This window comes from Maniola hyperantus, chromosome 18, assembly GCF_902806685.2.
Source record: "Maniola hyperantus chromosome 18, iAphHyp1.2, whole genome shotgun sequence".
Classification (NCBI taxonomy): Eukaryota; Metazoa; Arthropoda; class Insecta; order Lepidoptera; family Nymphalidae; genus Maniola; species Maniola hyperantus.
This window is the reverse complement of record NC_048553.1, coordinates 1957238-1976118: the sequence shown is the minus strand read 5'-3', so window position 1 is coordinate 1976118 and position 18881 is coordinate 1957238. Positions and strand designations below refer to the sequence as shown.

At 39.7% G+C, this 18881-nt stretch overlaps 2 protein-coding genes across 5 annotated transcripts; one reads left to right on the top strand and one right to left on the bottom strand.

Moving 5' to 3' along the window:
- Positions 1-1358: 1358 nt before the first annotated feature.
- Positions 1359-7050, bottom strand: LOC138403556 (uncharacterized). Of its 2 annotated transcripts, none has more exons than XM_069504592.1 (2): positions 6748-7050; positions 1359-6193 (listed from the first exon to the last, which is right to left on the bottom strand). In XM_069504592.1, the coding sequence occupies exon 2, from the start codon at positions 4241-4243 to the stop codon at positions 1700-1702; it is 2544 nt and encodes an 847-aa protein (XP_069360693.1). In that variant the 5' UTR covers positions 4244-6193; positions 6748-7050; the 3' UTR covers positions 1359-1699. The 2 variants fall into 2 exon arrangements, with proteins under 2 accessions (XP_069360693.1, XP_069360694.1); XM_069504593.1 differs by having other exon boundaries at positions 4265-6193.
- Positions 7051-7202: 152 nt separating this feature from the next.
- LOC117990767 (cold-inducible RNA-binding protein-like) lies at positions 7203-18529 on the top strand. 3 transcript variants are annotated; one of them, XM_034978264.2, is made up of 6 exons: positions 7203-7375; positions 7465-7683; positions 13066-13295; positions 14218-14499; positions 15278-15349; positions 18344-18529. In XM_034978264.2, exons 1-6 carry the CDS (start codon positions 7367-7369, stop codon positions 18360-18362), a joined length of 831 nt encoding a protein of 276 aa, XP_034834155.1. In that variant the 5' UTR covers positions 7203-7366; the 3' UTR covers positions 18363-18529. The 3 variants fall into 3 exon arrangements, with proteins under 3 accessions (XP_034834155.1, XP_069360726.1, XP_034834157.1); XM_034978266.2 differs by lacking the exon at positions 18344-18529 and adding an exon at positions 15990-16435 and having other exon boundaries at positions 7205-7375; XM_069504625.1 differs by lacking the exon at positions 18344-18529 and having other exon boundaries at positions 7204-7375; positions 15278-15353.
- Positions 18530-18881: the final 352 nt, after the last annotated feature.

Below are 18881 nucleotides of genomic sequence, written 5' to 3'. Positions count from 1 at the left end.
CATTTCAAAATCATTTTATACACCATGCTGTATTTATTAGTATATAGCATTACATACACAGTTCATTGTACTACATCTAACACGTGGCATTGACTATAATGTACGTAATTTGGCAATGATTTCTTTAAAAGCATTCAGAACGTGATAATTTTCCAGGCTATTTATTAGGGCGCATGGCCCGGAACGAGGTGCGGCGGAGCCACGACATCGTGCCCATCAATCTCACAGTCGCGGCTGAGATCCTGTACAAAAAGGCCAAGCGCGTCTCTCCTAAAGCCGTACACCACAACAGTCCAGAAAAAATAACCGCCAAATTGTTGGACGCATTCCATTGCACTGCGCACGACTGCGGTATACATAGTATAACAAATAACAATGTCGCAGACTTTGTAAAAACTTCAATACATTACCACGTAGCTAAATTAATCAGGTCAATTAACAACGCATCTGTCTATTTAGACTCATTGAGGTGACATTGGTTTAGTCGTCCACCCTGCTAAATGCTACTGGGTATGTACATTGTACTGATTTTGTATTCCTTCAAAGAAAACGTAAGAAAAGAAATTACGTGGGAGTTGGGACTAAGTAATTAGGCTAAAACAATTTTATTTTGAAATCTTGTTTTAATATTTGTAAGTACTTTTTCCTATTTAGTATAATAAGCTACTTAAATGTATGTAATAATTATAAATAAAATCAAACACTAATCGATTTGTTATTATTTTTCACCTTCCAATTTTTTTATAATTCATCGTAATATTTAATGTTTATTTTAAACTTTTTTCGCCTATTTTCATTTCCCGCCACTTCTACTTCGCTTTCCTTTCATAGACAATATTTTAATGTTGCCAGATATTTAAGCTGCGTTCAGCCATCACTTGTCAGGGCGTGTGTGTTTTCCTTAGTAATTTGCTAAAATCTACATGTAAATGTACCAGATAGCACCAAAAAATTGTTTCTTGATTTATATAAATCATAGACTTATGATATAAATAGACCAATTTTTCCCCCGAAGGGAAGAAAATTGATATTTCGGGTCTTGCCGTAGGCCTGACCCATTGAGATTACCTCTCCTATTTACAGTCACGAAGTTGGTGTGTGTACCCTATACCTATCCCGTTCCCTCCTTAGCTAGCTACGGTATAACTGTCTCTCTTATACGCGCTGCGACCGGCGGCTAGTTGCGGGTCCCGCGCTTGCCGCGTTCCGTCGTATTTCTTCAGTACCTATCGGCCGGCAAGTAATTGCCTGGGTCAGGCCTACGGCAAGACCCGAAATATCAATTTTCTTCCCTTCGGGGGAAAAATTGGTCTATTTCGGTTCTGTGCCTTCGGCCTGACCCATTGAGATGTGTCTTCAATCTGCCGGCGGCGTGTTAGTTACACGAAGCAGCGTACTGTGACAGGCATTCTATGGGATAGCGATACCTACCTTGGGCTAGGTATAGGAAATGACCAGATTAATACCATAAAAAAAAACTGTAGAAGAGAACATTAACTTTATTTTTTTATATATTTTTTAAAAGGGTAATGCTTAGTTATCTATTCTTGTATAAGCAGTTCTTTCCATTATACTTATTCTAATTCTGACAAACTAATGCTATATCTATTTAAATTGCCCCTCAGTCTTCGGTATCCACCACAGGATACGACTAGAAGGCTTTTATGGCACATAGTTAGTTAATTCCTAAGATTCCGAATTATACTGGCACGAAGGAGTCCGTGATGTTCTTGTCCCTACTATTCTCATTTATTGGTGATTCGTCAAGTTCTTTGTAGTAATGCTTAAAGAAGTTATTTGAGCCTTTCCTCAACACCTCATCTAATGGCAGCCGGTTATTGAATCTAAAAGTGGCAACTGCGGAACGGGTACTGCCTGCCCCTGCTTCAATTCCTGCTGATCTTAAGGCTGTCCGCACCCATCCGGCTATTACTGAACGAGAGGCTGGGCCCGTTTTTCCTCGTGTCGTGACGAACAAAAATGGAATCGTTTGACTATTGGTGTGTCTTCTTTGATGTGATATTTCTATGTATTGTTTTAACCAGTATATGACGTCCCATAACTGTAGCTCATTTTTCAATAATTTCCATCCAGACTGTATGTATTTAGGCTTGTCCGTCTTCGCTCCATACTGTGGCCAGAAGATAACTTCGTTCTCTGATTGTATTAAAAAGTCGGGGTCTATTCTGAGGAGAGTCAGGTCATGCACTCTCCTTCCAGATGATAAAAGCAGCAGTAATGCTAGGTGCCTAGAGATTTGAAATAGACTTCTTGGGTCCGGAGGGTTGCGGTTTATCCAACTTAACAATTTATTGATATCCCAGATTTTTGCCCGAAGGATCCGAGGGTTTGTGTTTGATATTCCTTTCAGGATATGTTTTATTAAAGGGTTGTTGGAGACTTTATCTGCGTTTAATGGGTTTGAGAATGTTGCGATGGTTGATTTGTGCAAGTAGATGGTCCCATATGACAATTTCTTCTTATAGTATAGAAAACAAAGATATTGTGCTACTTCTGTGGGGTTCGGATTATTTATTGAGATCTTCCTTTCCTTAGCCCAATGGCACCAGCTCTTCCATGCTGCTGAGTAAGTGCTTAGGGATGACTTACGCCATGACGTTTCCAGAATTTGTTTCTCCTCGATTGACCAATTTTTCACCAAATCGGCCCACCCCGTACTTTCCATGCTTCCAAGTACAAATCTTGTGTCTTGGGTGGTGCTCGATTGGTTTGGAGGTCTATGAGGTGATTGTCTAGATTCTGTATTGTAAACGGTTTGTCTAGGGCTCTCTTCTTGAGGACAGGTCGCCAGAAGACACTTTCCCACCTGGGGACTATTAAGATGAAGGTCCCTTGACATTGATTTAGGTGTTGTAAAATCCTTGGAATTAATGGTGGTGGAGGAAATATCCATCCCAGTTTGTATTCCCACCTCTTTGTGAAGGCATTCACGAATTCTGCCTGCTTGCATGGGTATCGTGTGACAAATTTTGCAGTAACTGCTGATTTCTGGGTTGCAAAGAGGTCGATACACGGAGTTCCCCATTTCCTGAAGATCATCTCTTGCATCGAATTGGATAAATTCCAGTCCGGTAGGCTTTTGCCTCTTGACAGGTGGTCTGATATTACGTTGTAATGCCCCGGGATATGCTCTACCCGGATCTCTATATTTCTGTGGTTTGCCAGGCTCAGAATGTCGCTTGCTAGCTTTAGAAGAGCTATGGATTTGGTTCCGCCCTGATTCTTTAAGTATGCCACCACTGTTTTGTTGTCGCATTGTATTAGAATGCTTTTGTTTTGGAGTGCTTCTTGGAAGCTTGTTAACATCTTGTAAATGACAAACATTTCTTTTTTGTTTATATGCCATCTTTTCTGTACCGTGGTCCATCTTCCTGATATAAGCTTGTCTTCCAATTCTGCTCCCCAGCCTGTGTTTGAGGCATCGGTCACCAGATATACTTCTGGTTCTTTGACGATAATGCTTGAACTTTGTTTTAGGTTTTCTATCCACCATTGCAGCTCTAGAACTATTTCTGTTTTTATGGCGAATCGGAGAAGGGGCCTTGACTCGGGTAGGCGATTCACCGCTCTTTGAATCATTCGACAGCGTAGTCGTCCTAGTGGTATCACGAATGATGCGAACTCCATTTTGCCCAATATTGATTTTGCTTGTAGCCAACTCCATTTTTTGCTTCTTATTAATTTTTGCATCGATTTTTCCAATGCTTGGGTTTTCTTTAAAGGAAGGCTTTTTAGGTTTAACTCTGTATTCCAGTTTATTCCGAGGAAGGTTATATCTTTCGTTGGGCTTAACACCGACTTTTCCCAGTTTATCTTGAAGCCTAAAGTTGTAAGAGTTTTTATGACTATAGACACCTCCTTTCTCAGTTTCAGTGGGTTCTGATTTACAATCAAAAAGTCGTCTAAGTACACTACCAGGCGTATATTCTGTTTTCTTAGTGACTTGGCTATCCAGTTTGTTATTTTGGCAAAGATTTGAGGGGCCGAGCTCAGGCCAAATGGGAGTGCCGTTAGTGCGTACGTTGAGTTGCGGTAGTGTAATGCCAGGTAACGCCAGTGTCTTTTGACAATCGGGACGTGGTAGTAGGCCTGTGATAAATCTATTTTTGTCATGTAGTCCCCTTTTTGTAGGAAGAACTGTAGTTTTCGGTGGTTTATTAATCGGAATTTTTGTAGGTTGATGTATTTGTTTAGCCTTTTTAGGTTGAAAACCGTTCTCCATGTTCCGTCTGCCTTTGGTGTGAGGAACATTTTCGAGAGGAATCCGGACTTGCAGTCCAATCTTTGGATGGTCTTCTGCTGGATCATCTCTGAGATTTCTCTGTCCATTTGTAAGGACACTGGCGTTTGGAATTTCTTTAGCAAATTTCTCGTGAGTGGTGTCGTTGGCGGTTTTTTCGTAAACGGGATAACATAGCCTTTTATGATATTTAGGATGGGTTTTGGTGCCCCTACGTTCCTCCAGGCTAGTTCGTAGTCGGCTAGTTGTCCCGCTCGGAAACTTTTGTCGTCAAAGGTACCGCCTTCTGTCCCTCCCACTTCTTTCCTTGAAGCTGTGGCGTTTTTGATCCTTTGACGACTGGTGGGATCGCTGTTTAAATTCTGGTTGTTTAAATTGCTGTTTGAATTTCTTGGATACTTGGAATGTTTTCTTTAAGTGGTTTAAGTCTCTAGGTTGTTTCTGTTTGTTATCCTTTTCCACATTATTCGAAAATGTTCGGCGAGGAGGTGGAGCGATTTTAGAAATACCGTGGTTTTTTATTGCGTCCTGTAGTTTTTCTTCATCCCATAGGTGGGTGTTTGAAGGTGGGATTTCGCTGAGGACTGAACGATAGTAGTTGTTCTTTGGTTCGTACAATTTCCGACGAGATTCAATGATTTCCGCTCGTTTTCCGCAGGTATATTGGAGTAGGTCGTCGGAAATTGTACGAAGATCACTGTCTGAGGCTAATATCTTCATTAAGTTTCCTGTTGCTTCAGGGTGCTGTTGGGCCACTTTTTTTAGCGCTTCCTGGAGCCTTAGGCGTTGTATGAGAAGGCCGTGTGTGATTGTGCCAAATGCCGAGTCACATTTTCCCAGTAGGTCTTTCAGTTGGCTAGGGTTGGAATGTTGGTAAAGGGGTGCATTTACTCGCAGGCAGTGAAACACCGGCGATGCCTGTAGTTTCTTTTGAGATTCTGCGTAGCGAATTTTATTCCAGGTTGCTTCTCCGAGTCTTTGACATTTTAGACCTTGTTGCTCAAGGGTGGGATCGGCTCTGGGAATGGCTGGCTCACTCTCTTTTGTTTCGGGTGAAAAAATGTCCCAATCATTATTAGCATCTTTATCAGAGGCTTGAGGAGGTAGATTCATCTCTGGGCTAGGGGCCCGCCAGTTTGAATTTTCAGACCGATTTTCGTTATCCTTGTTATTCATTATAGAAAAAACATTTTCTATCATGTTCTCCAGTCGGTCCAGTCTTGACTCGACTGGGTTCCGTTCCGGTGACCGTGACGGTGATGATGAATAACACCTGCGCTTAGGAGAGTTTTCCTCTGGTGATGATGAGTAAGAGCGGTTTCTCCTTGGCCTTGATTGGGTAGAGCTTCCTTCCGAAGAAGGTGATAATCGTCTGGTGGGCCCCCGTTTTATGGATCTAGTTAGAGTGGGTTTTGTCCTGTTGTCTGAAATGGATCTGGAGTAACTTCGTATTCTATTTTGGTGGGACTCCACGTCCGTTGTGAGAACTTCTGAGATTTGTTCTCTTGAGTAGACCGACGCTCTTATTGGTTCGACTGCCCTATTAAATATTTCTGCTTGTGCTGATGAGCCCCGCAGTTTGGCTGTTACGTGGTTTGGGTTAGTCATTAGGGCTCTGCAGATGTCCCAGTCTAAAAGTTTGAGCTTCATCTTTTTGTACGATTTTTCTCCGATAGTCTTTGTTTTCGGGTAGAAAGCCTTCACCAGTTCCACTGATGGGATAGCGTAGCGAATTTTATTTAAGACCTTATGATCAGTTTTTCTGCCCAAAAGTCCTTCTTTGGACCAGTCTATGACTCTCCAGTCTCTCCAGCCCAGGGGCAGGCTTTTTTCTATGATTGTTTTGACTCTAGCAAATAATTCTTCATCTTCTTCCTCACAAGTTCTCTCGAACAGTTCTCCTAGAGTGACGAAATCCTGGGAGGTCGCCATCTGTCGAATTAAGAGAAAGGGGAGTCAAATTTGGTTACTTTGCCATGATATTTGCCGTACCCAGTGGCTATGTTTGGTTAGTGTCAGTTCGGGCCAAATTTCGGGGCCGATCGGGCCGGACCCCGTGCCCGGTCTGCCCAAATTTTGCGCCCGGTCGGGCCAAATTCTTGGTCCGGTCGGCCGAAATTTGTGGCCCGGTCGGGCCATATTCAGCGCCCGGTCAGCCCCACTTTCGGGGCCGGTCGGGCTAGGCCCCGTGCACGGTCGGCCCAAATTTCGCGCCCGGTCGGACCAATTCCGTGGCCCGGTCAGACCAAAGTCGCGGCCCGACCGGGCCGTATTCAGCGCTCGATCGGGCCAGCTCCGGTGCCCGACTGGGGTTTGACATTAACCGTCTGGGCTTGACCCGAGACCGGAGTTAAAGGCGCCTGATTGAAGGTCAAAGAGCTTCGGCTTAGCCTAAATAACTTACCTCTGGCTTTGAGCCGAGACGTATAAGTTATAAGGCTTTTCTACGCTAGTGAATCTCTGAAAAGAATTGTTAAATAACTTACCTTAGTTTCTACGGATGAATTCAACGAACGTTACACAACGTTTTTTGGAAAATTTTAGATTTAACTATATAGTTTATGCACACACACCGATCGCTCATGTAAATAAAAGCGTACTGAAGAAATACGACGGAACGCGGCAAGCGCGGGACCCGCAACTAGCCGCCGGTCGCAGCGCGTATAAGAGAGACAGTTATACCGTAGCTAGCTAAGGAGGGAACGGGATAGGTATAGGGTACACACACCAACTTCGTGACTGTAAATAGGAGAGGTAATCTCAATGGGTCAGGCCGAAGGCACAGAACCGAAATAATCTTATTAATTGTTATAATATAAATAAAATTTAATGGCGTGTCGTGGAATTTTAATTTTTCATGTAGTAACACCCTCTGGGTAGATTGCTTCCCTTGGATGAATGATACGATGATGATGATGATGATATATACTATCTCTATGTTGCTTCCGTTGCCCGCCATTTTGACCAAACATCTCTTTTATTTTTGACATTTGTCAAGCGACAATCAATTAATTTTTTGGCGTTGAATTGATAATTTTTGCACGTGCCTAAGATAAAATAATAAAAAGAGAAAAGCCAAAAGAAACACACAACAATCGATAAACAATGGTGGCGGTATGTATAACGTATTATTTGTACAAGAATGTTTAACTTGTTCGTTTTCTAACCGCAACATCAATAATGCCGATCGCGTCGTTTTGCAGCAAACAAAGGTGTTCGTCGGAAGATTACCCGAAGATGCCAAACCGGAGGATCTACGGAAGCTGTTCGAGCGCTTCGGCGTGGTCACGGAATGCGACATCATGAACAGATGCGGCTTCGTTCACATGGAGACTGAAGAGCAAGCCGCGGCGGCCATTCGTGATCTGCACAACACTACGTTCAATGGTGGTGTGATTACAGTAGAAAGGGGAAGGATTAAGGTTAATATAATATCCATTCTCCCATACATATTATAAATGCGAAATTGTGTCTGGTTGCTAGCTTTTCACGGTCAATCTGTTTAACCGATACTGAAGAAAGAGATAGACAGCTTACATGCTGGGGATGGACATAGGCATTCCAACAAGAGTTCCCACAGGATTTTATCAAAACCTAAATCCTATTAGAGTCCGTTTTAGGATCGATAAAATTCAATTAAATAAATAATATACTTTGAGAAAACATATTTTTATTATAGGACATGTTAGAGTGACATTTCAAATTTTTAAAAAGAATTAGAATAAAATAGACAGCCAGTGTGACACATAAATTAATACAAAACCTTCTTTAACATCCTCCCGTTTTGAGAAATTTATGTCACCAAGCCGATTAACTTACAAATAAACATAAGTCTAGGCTTATGGATAGGCTTAGTTAGAATATCTGCACATTGATATTCTGTGGGAACATATTTGACTTCAAGATCATTTTCTGAAACTAATTCTCTGACATAAAAATGTCTTAAAGCAATATGTTTCGTACGTCGATGAAGCTCTGGATTTTGAGAAATTTTTATAGCTGCATCATTATCAATTTGCAGCTTGGGAATTTCTTTTAATTTGGTAACTTCATTAAACAGTCTCTTAAGCCATACAATTTCACGAGCTGCTTCACTAGCTGCTACGAGCTCCGCTTCAGTACTCGAAATTGCTACTGATGTTTGCTTCCGACTTGCCCAAGCAATTACTCCTCCAGCATACATACACAGAATTCCAGATGTAGAGCGTCCTGTGTTTGGATCTCCACCGTGATCTGCGTCACTATAACATTCTAAGATTCCAGACTTGTAATCTTTCTTATATACAATTCCAAAATCTATTGTTCCTTTGATGTAACGAAAAATGCGCTTGACCTTTTGTACGTCTTCTGTAGTGGGATTAGCAAGTGACCTGGATACAAAACTTACAGCGTACGATATATCTGGTCTGCTTGCTGTCATCAAGTATGCTAATGCACCAACAGCTTCTCTATAAGGAAACTTAACATCATTCTCCTTTTCAGAATCTGTATGAGCTTCTTTAATAATTGGAGTATTGACTGCTTTACAGTCACTCATCCCAAAGCGTTCTAGTAGCTTTTGAGCATAATGCTTTTGTGAAACTACAATTCCACCATGTTTATCACTAGAAAGTTCTAAACCAAGAAAGTAATTAGCTGGTTTAGTGGTTATCTTGAACCTACTTCTCAATTCAGCTATAAACTTCTCAGAATCTTTCTGATTTGTTGATGCAACAAGTCCATCATCAACATAGAGCGCTAGAATAATTTTATTGCCTCGTCGATTTCTAATAAACAAACATGGATCTGTGTCACATTGTTTAAAGCCAATATTTTTCAGATAGTCGACAATACATTTGTTCCAACATCTGGGAGCCTGTTTAAGCCCGTATAGACTTCTCTTCAATTTACAGACTTTATTTGTGCCATCACTATAGCCTTCTGGTTGTTTCATATAGATATCTTCTTCTAATAAACCATTCAAAAAGGCAGTTGTTACATCAAACTGTAAGAGAGATAGTCCTTCGTTTGCAGCGATGCTTAAAATTGACCTAATAGTTGACATTCTAGCAACAGGGCTAAATGTTTCCTCATAATCAATTCCCTTCTCCTGAGTATAACCTCTTGCTACAAGTCTAGCTTTATATTTGTCGAGGCTTCCATCAGCATTGGTCTTCTTTTTATAGATCCATTTACAAGAAATAAGCTTTCTGTCTTTCGGTTTATCCACAAGTATCCAAGTTTTATTCTCTTTCAGAGAATTTAGCTCACTTTCCATAGCTTTCAACCATTCAGCTTTTTCAGAACTATTTATAGCTTGTTTATATGTTTCAGGTTCGCCTAAATCATTTACAACAGTAGATATAAAATAGTCATCGAATCGCACTGGTGGTCTTAGTATAGATCTATCTCGAAGAGTTCTTGTTTCAGGAATTTCTTCATCCTCAGAATCAGAGGAATTAGGAGTAACATATGATTCATTAGACTCGTCTTCATTTTGACTGATGATTTCATTTCCATTAGTCGACGAAGTGGGAATTACTTCATGTGAGCTTGAATCTGGAGCATTCAATGTTTGAGGCATACTAGAAACAGCATCATCTTGTAATACATCCTCCCTTGCATTGAACATTGGATGATTTTCATTAGTCTTAGGGAAGTGAATTTCTATACTTTGTTCATCTGCTTCAGTTGCATCTGAATCTAATCCAATTGATCTAATAATCGACTCATTAAATGTTACATCCCTCGATCTGATTAATTTAACATTGCCGTTATTATCACAGCCCAATAATCTGTAACCATCATTACCATCATAACCAATGAGAATACATTTATCGGCTTTCTTGGAGAGTTTTGTTCGCTTTTGTTTTGGAACGTGAGCGTAACATTCACTACCAATTATCCTTAAATGTTTAATGGATGGTTTTTGTCCAAACCATAACTCAAATGGTGATTTACCTTCTGTAGAAGTCGGTCCAGTTCTGTTCAGAACATAAGCAGCAGTGTTGACAAGCTCTGACCAACAAGCAAGTGGAAGTTCTTCATGAGCATGCATCATAGTACGAGCAGCCTCAACTAAAGTTCTGTTATCTCTTTCACAACACCCATTTTGCTCTGGTGTATATGGCATTATCAATCTTTGCTGAATACCATGAGACTTTAAAATATTTTCTACAGCCTCGTTATGAAATTCTCCACCATTATCGCTGAGAATTGTTTTTATTACATGACCAGCAGTCTTTGTTTCATTAATCATCTGTACAAGCTTATCTTTAACTTCAAACTTGTTTTTGATAAAATAAATTTGACGATACTTGCTGTAATCATCTTTAAAAAGTACAAAATAGCGAAATTTACTGAAAGAATTTGGGAACGGACCACACACATCAGTATGTATAATCTCTCCTGGTACTTTAGCTCTTTCTCTTGTTCCAAATTTACATCTGTGTGTTTTACCATAGACACATCCTGTGCATAATTGAGAATCGAGTTTTACTTTGATACCAAGTTCCTTTTCTAACAAAAGTTTAACATGTCTTTTATTCTGGTGACAAAATCGTTCGTGATACAGTTGTAGGATATTATCATTAGATACAGTGTTCAATTCAGGAGTTTGTCTTTTAATTGCTTGTATATTTAACTTATACAGACCTCCGTTTTTAACGCGTTTTCCAATTAAATTAATTTTTCCTTTTACTTTCAACATACACGATTCTCTTTCAGATATAAAGACACTGTCCTCTAGTTTGTCTTGTGCGGCAAGAACAGAAAATAAATTTCTTTTTATTTCAGGTACATACCATACGTCACAAAGCCTTATATATTCTTGCTGTCCATGAACGTCTGCTATTATATCAACTGTACCTTTACCGATAGCTTGTATTTTAGCGCCATTTGCAGTTGTAACCGATTGGTTTTTAGTAAAATATTGAAATGTAGAAAATATGTCATTGCAACAAGAGACATGACTAGTTGCACCATTGTCAACATACCAATTCTCATCATCTCTTTCAATTACATTAACTGTTTCATTCGTTTCAATCTGCAGTAGTGAAAGTGTAAAGTTGGCATCTTTAGCTTTACTTGTTGATGGTTTTTGTGGCTTAGGAGGTTTACCATCCGATATCCACTTATAACAGCTTTTGACTTTGTGTCCAGTAAGGCCGCAATAACCACATTTCTTCTTTTTATTCATTTTACTATGTACAACTAGTGCTTCAGTATTTTCTTCTTTATTTGTAAGCGATCGTTCATAAGCGCAAATTTGAGCTGTCAAATTATCAATATTACGATCCTTTTTAGACATAAGCATCCAACTAGATTTAAATGGAAAATAGCTGTCATCAGGTAAAGTTTCTAAGATCTTGCAGATGAGTAAAATCTCTGGAAGGTCATATTTTTCTTTATCTTGAAGAACATCTTTTTCAGATTTTTGTAGTTCTACTTTCAATTCATGCCATATATTTTTCAATTTAGATATATGCATTGACATGTCATGAGAAGGATCTTTACGATAGCCGAAGAAACTGTAGCATAGTGTATAGCTTTTATCTTCAGATGTACCATCAAACAGAGTGTGCAATTCTTCCCAAACCTGTTTAGCATTTGTGAATCTCATCACTTTTTGTAGAGTAGCATCTGACATATTAGCCATTAAAATGAACATTGCAGTATTGTTTATCTCATTGTATGTTCTCAGAGCTTTTTGATAAGAATCAAAAACTTCTGCTGATGCTGTGCTATCCGGTTCCTTTGGTTTGTTTAGATTGCCATTTATCGCATCTAAGCATCCAGCAGTACCTCTTAGCATTAACAGTACCTTGCAGCGCCATGTTGTCCAATTTTCCTTTCCTTCTAAACGACCAATATCAATTTTGAAGCTCGTGGATGAATTCCATGAAGACGACATTTTGATAAATCTTGTTAGAATTTTTAAAGAAAATAGAAATTATAGCTTGTCTCTGCTCTAAAATAATTCTTGAATTTATTTTCGATCTGCTACCATATTAGAGTCCGTTTTAGGATCGATAAAATTCAATTAAATAAATAATATACTTTGAGAAAACATATTTTTATTATAGGACATGTTAGAGTGACATTTCAAATTTTTAAAAAGAATTAGAATAAAATAGACAGCCAGTGTGACACATAAATTAATACAAAACCTTCTTTAACATAATATAATTTAATATAATATCCATTCTCCCATACATATTATAAATGCGAAATTGTGTCTGGTTGCTAGCTTTTCACGGTCAATCTGTTTAACCGATACTGAAGAAAGAGATAGACAGCTTACATGCTGGGGATGGACATAGGCATTCCAACAAGAGTTCCCACAGGATTTTATCAAAACCTAAATCCAAGTTGATGAAGTTCCTGACAACATCTATTTGGTACAGAGGTAGCTTGCATCTCGGTGACATACAGAGTTCCCATGAGGTTTGCATAAACCTAAATGCATGCAGACATCATCTAGTCAGTACCCTTATTATCAATGTCAAAGTGTGTCCTTCAATCACGTCGCAACGGATTGACGTGATTTTTTGCATGAGTATAGATAAAGACCTGGAGAGTGACAAAAGCGCGGACGAAGTTGCGGGCATCAGCTAGTTGCTTTTGCATTCTATTTGGTGCCCTTCCGTCTTAAGTCAGTATCATGTCACTAATATCAGATGATGGATGGTTGAAGGGATTTAGGAACTCAAGGACCTGCACAGTCCCAAAGAAGAAAGAAGACTGCCTACTACCTGTCTAGTGCCCTTTCTCCAAGAAGTACCAGTGAGATCTATTGTGATTTTTGAAGTAGATTTTTTACATAGGAACGAGGCCAGCGCGGAGGCGGTCGCGGTATGCGCGGGGGCATGCGAGGCGGCATGGACCGTCGGGGTGGCATGCGCGGTGGCATGCGGGATGCTCCATACCCCATGCGCGACCGTGGCATGGGGGGCCCCATGCGTGACCGAGGGATGGGACACATGAGGAACTCTGCTCCGTATGATAGAAGCATGGAACGTGCACCGATGGGCGGTGCTACAGGCTATGATGATAGGTATGTTTCTAAAACTATTAGCAGAAAAGTAAAGTACTAAATAAGGACATTAAAGGTTGCAGCAAGATGCAAAGTGGTGACAACCCTCTTTCAGTACCCCATGCGTGACTGTGACATCAAGCACTGATCACAATCATAGAATATTTGATTTTTACTTTCAATGTGTATACATTTTTATTATAATTCAAAATTATAATAGTATTGTGTTGTGTCAACACCAGTACTCAAAATAATAAAATATAAAATATAGCATAAAATCTAGATGGCATCAGCCCCTCTAGTAACAAACTTGTAATTTTGAAGATTTTAATTATGACAATAATGTTGTAATTGGCTGAATTATGATGTACCAACATAAAAGTGGAAGTTTAATTGTTCCAATTTCTATTAAGCATGGCTTGTTGATCTAGGTGAGGCTATCCTGCATCATCAGAAGTAGTGATGTGTTTAATCAATTTTAAAATGCAGGCTAATCGATTAGAAAAGAATAGAAGATTCAAAGTCAAATAATTTATTCAAAATCTATATATAAAAATGAATCGCTGAATGTGTTGCTGACTGCAAATCTCGAGAACAGCTGAACCGATTTCGCTAATTCTTTTTTCATAATATTCCTTGAAGTACGATGGTTCTTAAGGAGAGAAAATTTATTAAAAAAAACCTGAAAAAGAATCGACTGTTAGGCGGTACGAAGTTCGCTGGGGCAGCTAGTAGGTAATAAATTACACTTTTTGATGGTCGGTCGTTGGATTTGTAAGATATAGTGGTAATAATTTCTACGTGAACCTAAAACTAAAGCAACGAGGGTTCCCAACCATTTTTTTATTCAAATTAACTTTGCCTTTACTACTAAGAAGAACCAGCAAGAAAATTCAAATAGTTACTATATTTTAATCACACAATTTTTTTTAATCATGAACAGATACAATGGTTACGGAGGCGAGGATCGCCGAGGTTTCGCTCTGATGGACAACCGTGGCGCTAGAGACCCTTACGCTGCCCCTCCACCCATGTACGCGGACGACAGACAGAGCTACGGGGCTCCCGTGGATAGCATGTACCCTGATGAAAGGGACATGATGGACCGACGGGCCCCCATGCGGAGCGCCCCTATGACTATGTCATCTGGCTATGACAGAGCTCCCCCGCGAGCGGCGCCCATGGCCAGCGCTGATATGTACAGCAGGAGGTCGGACCAGAATATGTGAGTAAAGCCTTCAACTAAATGACTAATATTCCCCTTTCCTCTCCAACTAAGCGTCAAGCTTGTGCTAGCAGTAGGTATGACAATAGTGCAACGGGCGGGGCTTGAACCGCCGACCTTTTCGGTTTTCAGTCCACTCCTTTACCCGTTGAGCTATCGAGGCTTTGTCGTAACACTCTTGGCAGAGTGATTGTGGTCATCACGAAGTGACGTTTTTGGGGCAGATGTTATACGTCTCACGAGCATTCGCCACTTCTCCCTGCTGGCCGATAGTCTGGTACATTCGTGCACGGGACCGCCCGGTCGGTCCATTGCGTAGGTAGCCTTCCTCCCCCTCTAGTACCCTCCACCTTGCCCTGCACTACAAGACGCTCAATAGAGTCACTCTCATGACAGGAGACATGACCAAAGAACTTTAGTATGTGACTTTGTACCCATAAAGATCAAACCAGCAGAAACAAATGATGTGCAAATAATGAAGTTATAGAGGCATAAAAGCACTGCTTACCTTAGTTGTAATAACTCAATGTTTTTTTTTATTGATGACCTTCCAGTAAATATATTATAATGTCATTTCTTAGTAATTTCAAAATTGAATCGTAGTAAATTTAATCTATGGCAGTTACTACTTAGTGATTTACGCACCTCCATTATTATGGAGGCGCGTAAATCACTATGCGCCATCTATTGATGGCGGCCTCAAAAGTTGTTCTGTTTGGCGTCTATTTTAAATACGGATGGAAAGAAGTAAGTTCTTGAAAATAAGAAATGTTTTCAGGTGGGGTGGAGCGGCGGCTGCGGGGAGCTATGAGCGCGACCCGTACGCGCAGCAGTACCCCAACGCGGGCAGGTAAGTCTTATACCCGCATCTGATAGCGACCAGAGATGTTCAAACATTTTTGTAAACTGACTTTCATGCATACTGATGACTATTTAGTCATCAGTTAGAAAACATTATATAGTATTTAATCACAGAAAACATTTTATCAACTTAAAACCAAGACAGACTACTCAATCTTTATTTCATTTCATTTAGTTTCTTTATACATAGTTATTTTTTTTACATCTAGCAGTTAATCTCTGGTTAGTAGTTTGCAACGATTTTTTTGTAGTCTGACTTACTCTAGTTTTGTAAAGCACCTAACAAAACAAAGTAATTTTTTGATATTTATAATTTTATTAATTTAAGTGCAGAATAATAGAATATTCACAAAATAACCTGCTACTACAAGATAAATGACTATACTTTCTTTTTACCTACCTCGTTGCATCATCGGATTACAATTTTTCTAAAATTGCGTACACATGCGAATGAATGCGATATACGATCATGGTACCAGTACTATTATCGCGAGCGTTTTAATTCTCAAAATTGATTAAAGTAGTGAGTCGACGCATTTGATGTACGAGTGAGGTAGATGTAGGGTAAAGGTGCCAATCTATGACCGGGTAGTAAGGCGAGGCGTGCTAAGTTGCGTTACGGGCTTTAGGTGGTGAGGCGTTGGGAGACGACGCGCGACGACGGCGGCGGTGACGGCATGGAGGGGCGCTACTAGTGACGTCGCGTCATCTCCACGGCCGGCCCAGACGAACCGGCACGTTTCGGTACCGGTACCGGTCCGGCCCGAATTTGATCCGATGCGTCATCTAACTCGCGCGCGTGCCTAGTTTCCACAACTACCAACGTTTGTCTTCTTTACATGTACATTATATAAATCAATGTTCAATTTTTTAATAAACGACTAATGAAAGAAATGAAATACAATCCATTAACTGTCATTACTTTTTATGACATATCCCCCTAGTAGTCTATGATTAGATTTATATAAGCGACCATGATTAAATTGTTAAGTCTTTTCCAATGTAACAATATTATGGTTTATTAGGGTAAAGGCATAATTTTTTTTTATATTAGATTAAAATTCATTTTGGAAAACGTTTGTTTTTATTATTATTTTATTTTGAAAACTCCAATTGCTTGATACTCAATTGACATATCCAATCCTGCATCCACTGTCCACCCTTTCAACAATTTATAGTAACTTTTACTCATGAATTACTATGTTCGTGAATGAAATATTGAATAACTTAGATTAAAAGAGCATATTTTTTGTATTTTACTATAAAACTGCGGTAACCGAAATGCGGATTGCAGAAATATTTCAGAAATTTGTCTATCAAAATGTGTCCTAACGTCAATGCGTCGACTTTCACATTAGAGAGTGCGTGCGAGTCCTTTCAGAGTTTAGTAGCGGCTTGAGGGTGCGTACAACGTAACAAGCGGTGCGTGCCTATGGCGAGGCATTTAATCTGCTTGACTTGCGACCAAAGACAATGCGGCGTATATTAGGCTCCAGCGGACAGAAGAAACAGGAATGCGAAACTAAACAATCGTAAGTACGGACATAGACGGCTTTACCCTATAGGCAAACTGCGGTATACAATTTGTTAAGCTTTCTTATTTTATATTATTCCTTAATATTGCGCATCCTTGTAAAGTGCGTTTTAAATATCGCGCTAATTTTATTTATTATTTAAATGCGATTTAAATATTTCGTGATATTTTTTTCTCTGCGCGCGGCGTGTAGGTAATTGCGTTGCGGAAAATACTTTTCATTAGATAGTGAGAAGTTTGTTGCGATTACTCAATAATTAAAAAAATAACGGAAAGCTTATACAAATAAAATACTATAAGGTTGTGTATAGGTTTACTCATTTATTTTTTTATTGGTTTGGAACAATGACTTTGTCCACATATAGTCAATGTTCACACAATCTATACAAAATCTGCGCTATATTTTTCAGTTAAGTTTTCCTATATTAAATATTTAACCAATCTGCTTTCTATATTATGTGATTTTTCAGGATATTGTCATCTGACTTTTTTAATATAACATGGTGTTTTTATTTTATGGTGCGGTGCAGTCATGAATCTAAATCTAAATATATAAAAGGAAAAGGTGACTGACTGACTGATCTATCAACGCACAGCTCAATCTACTGGACGGATCGGGCTAAAATTTGGCATGCAGATAGCTATTATGACGGAGACATCCGCTAAGAAAGGATTTTTGAAAATTCAAGGATTTGAAATTTGTGTAGTCCACACGGACGAACTTGCGAGCATAAGCTAGTGAATAATAAAAGTGGATCAGGCGCTTCTAATACAGTACTTATAACCATCGCACTTCGCAAACAAATTAATATATCGAGAAATTGGATCCAGGTACTGTGTCTGAAGTCTGATTGGCTCTCGCTCGACTTCAAGTAGGTATTAGGGCTTAGGCCTTAGGGCGTTTGCCCACTCATCCGTGTTATCACGGATTCCGTAAAAATACGAATCGAATGAGTACGTATTTGTATGACGGCCACTTCGAAGAATCACGGATACGAACCGAATACGAATGAGTGCACAAACGCATTTAGGGTATTAGGAGTGCTCTATCCATAGGTATATATTATATTCATGGGTGCAGTCTAGTACAGTACGCGGCCGAAAGTAATGTACATCGACCTTTAGAATAACGTTTCGGCTTTGTAGAGCGTTGTCGCTCATACTATGTGACGTTTTGTCGGTCTCAACGACAGAGACGGTGCTCTACAAATCTGCTGTGCCGTCTAAAGGTCGATGTACATTACTTTTGGCCGCGTACTGTATAGATGGATCTAATGGTATAGATCTATGAAGTTAGCGCGGAAGTTGTGATCATCACATTGTGATTGGCTGAATTCATGGTATTCTCGCTGTAACTGGTTTTTAGCCACTAGTGAAAGTGTCAACCAATCACGATGGGTGATCAAATCACAATATTGTAATTTTTCTAAAACGTTTCATGTTTGACAGGATTATTGCGCCAGGCTGAAGATGCGAAATGGGATAATTAAATGAAGCAGTCGTACGATAAATCGGAAGGCGCTGCGCTGTGGCGACGCGCGACGTGAGATCATTGCAATAAATACGTTATGTACCTACTAGGTAGGTATTTATAAAAGTGAAGAAATCGTAAATAAATGTTTGGTTTATTTCAAATAGTTTTTTTTATTTTATCAATATTATAAACTAGATGATGCCCGCGACTTCGTCCGCGTGGATTTAGGATTTTTAAAAATCCCGTGGGAACACTTTAATTTTCCGGGATAAAAAGTAGCCTATGTCCTTCCCCGGGATGTAACCTAACTCTGTACCTAATTTCATTTAAATCGGTCGAACTGTTAAGCCGTGAAAAGCTAGCAGACAGACACACTTTCGCATTTATAATACTAGATGATGTCCGCGACTTCGTCCGCGTGGATTTAGGTTTTTAAAATCCCGTGCGAACTCTTTAATTTTCCGGGATAAAAAGTAGCCTATGTCCTTCCCCGGGACGTAAGCTATCGCTCTA